The sequence below is a fragment of the Antrostomus carolinensis genome, unplaced genomic scaffold (genome assembly GCF_000700745.2).
Source record: "Antrostomus carolinensis isolate BGI_N321 unplaced genomic scaffold, ASM70074v2 scaffold366, whole genome shotgun sequence".
Lineage (NCBI taxonomy): Eukaryota > Metazoa > Chordata > Aves > Caprimulgiformes > Caprimulgidae > Antrostomus > Antrostomus carolinensis.
The window spans coordinates 54,208-54,606 of record NW_010320916.1 but is presented as its reverse complement, the minus strand read 5'-3'; the positions used below and the strand labels follow the sequence as shown (position 1 = coordinate 54,606).

General features: G+C 59.4%; 1 protein-coding gene across 1 annotated transcript in view; it reads right to left on the bottom strand.

Moving 5' to 3' along the window:
- Positions 1-267: 267 nt before the first annotated feature.
- DRP2 (dystrophin related protein 2) overlaps positions 268-399 on the bottom strand; it is an 18,965-nt gene continuing 18,833 nt past the window's right edge. The window contains exon 21 of the mRNA XM_010169700.2: positions 268-399. Coding sequence (XP_010168002.2) covers positions 268-399 — 132 coding nt within the window.

Sequence of the window (399 nt, the reverse complement as noted above, 5' to 3'; positions counted from 1 at the left end):
TCCATCTTCACACTGGGGAGCCCTGTGGGGTCCCGAGCAGGGCAGAATGCTGCCTTGCAGCTCATCTGGGGAAATCTAGTTGGTCCATACTCTTGGCAGCTCTGATCACCTCTCCTTGCAGGTGCTAAGCCTCCTCATCCTCTCTGTGCCCAGGACACGTACCCGTCCCGGCAGCGCTGCGGCAGCAGAACTCTTGGCTGTAGGTGCTGCGAGGGATCGGCCGTCACAGGGAAGCTGGGACTGGGGCAGGGCTCCATCGGAAAAACCTCATCTGAGGGAGCAGTAAGAGGCCAGAGAAGGGGATTGCACTCGAGTACCTCGAGAGTTGGGGAAGGCGCTCCGCAGCTTCTCCATGATGTCTTCCAGGCACACACTGACTTCCTGGGTTTTGGCTTCCAC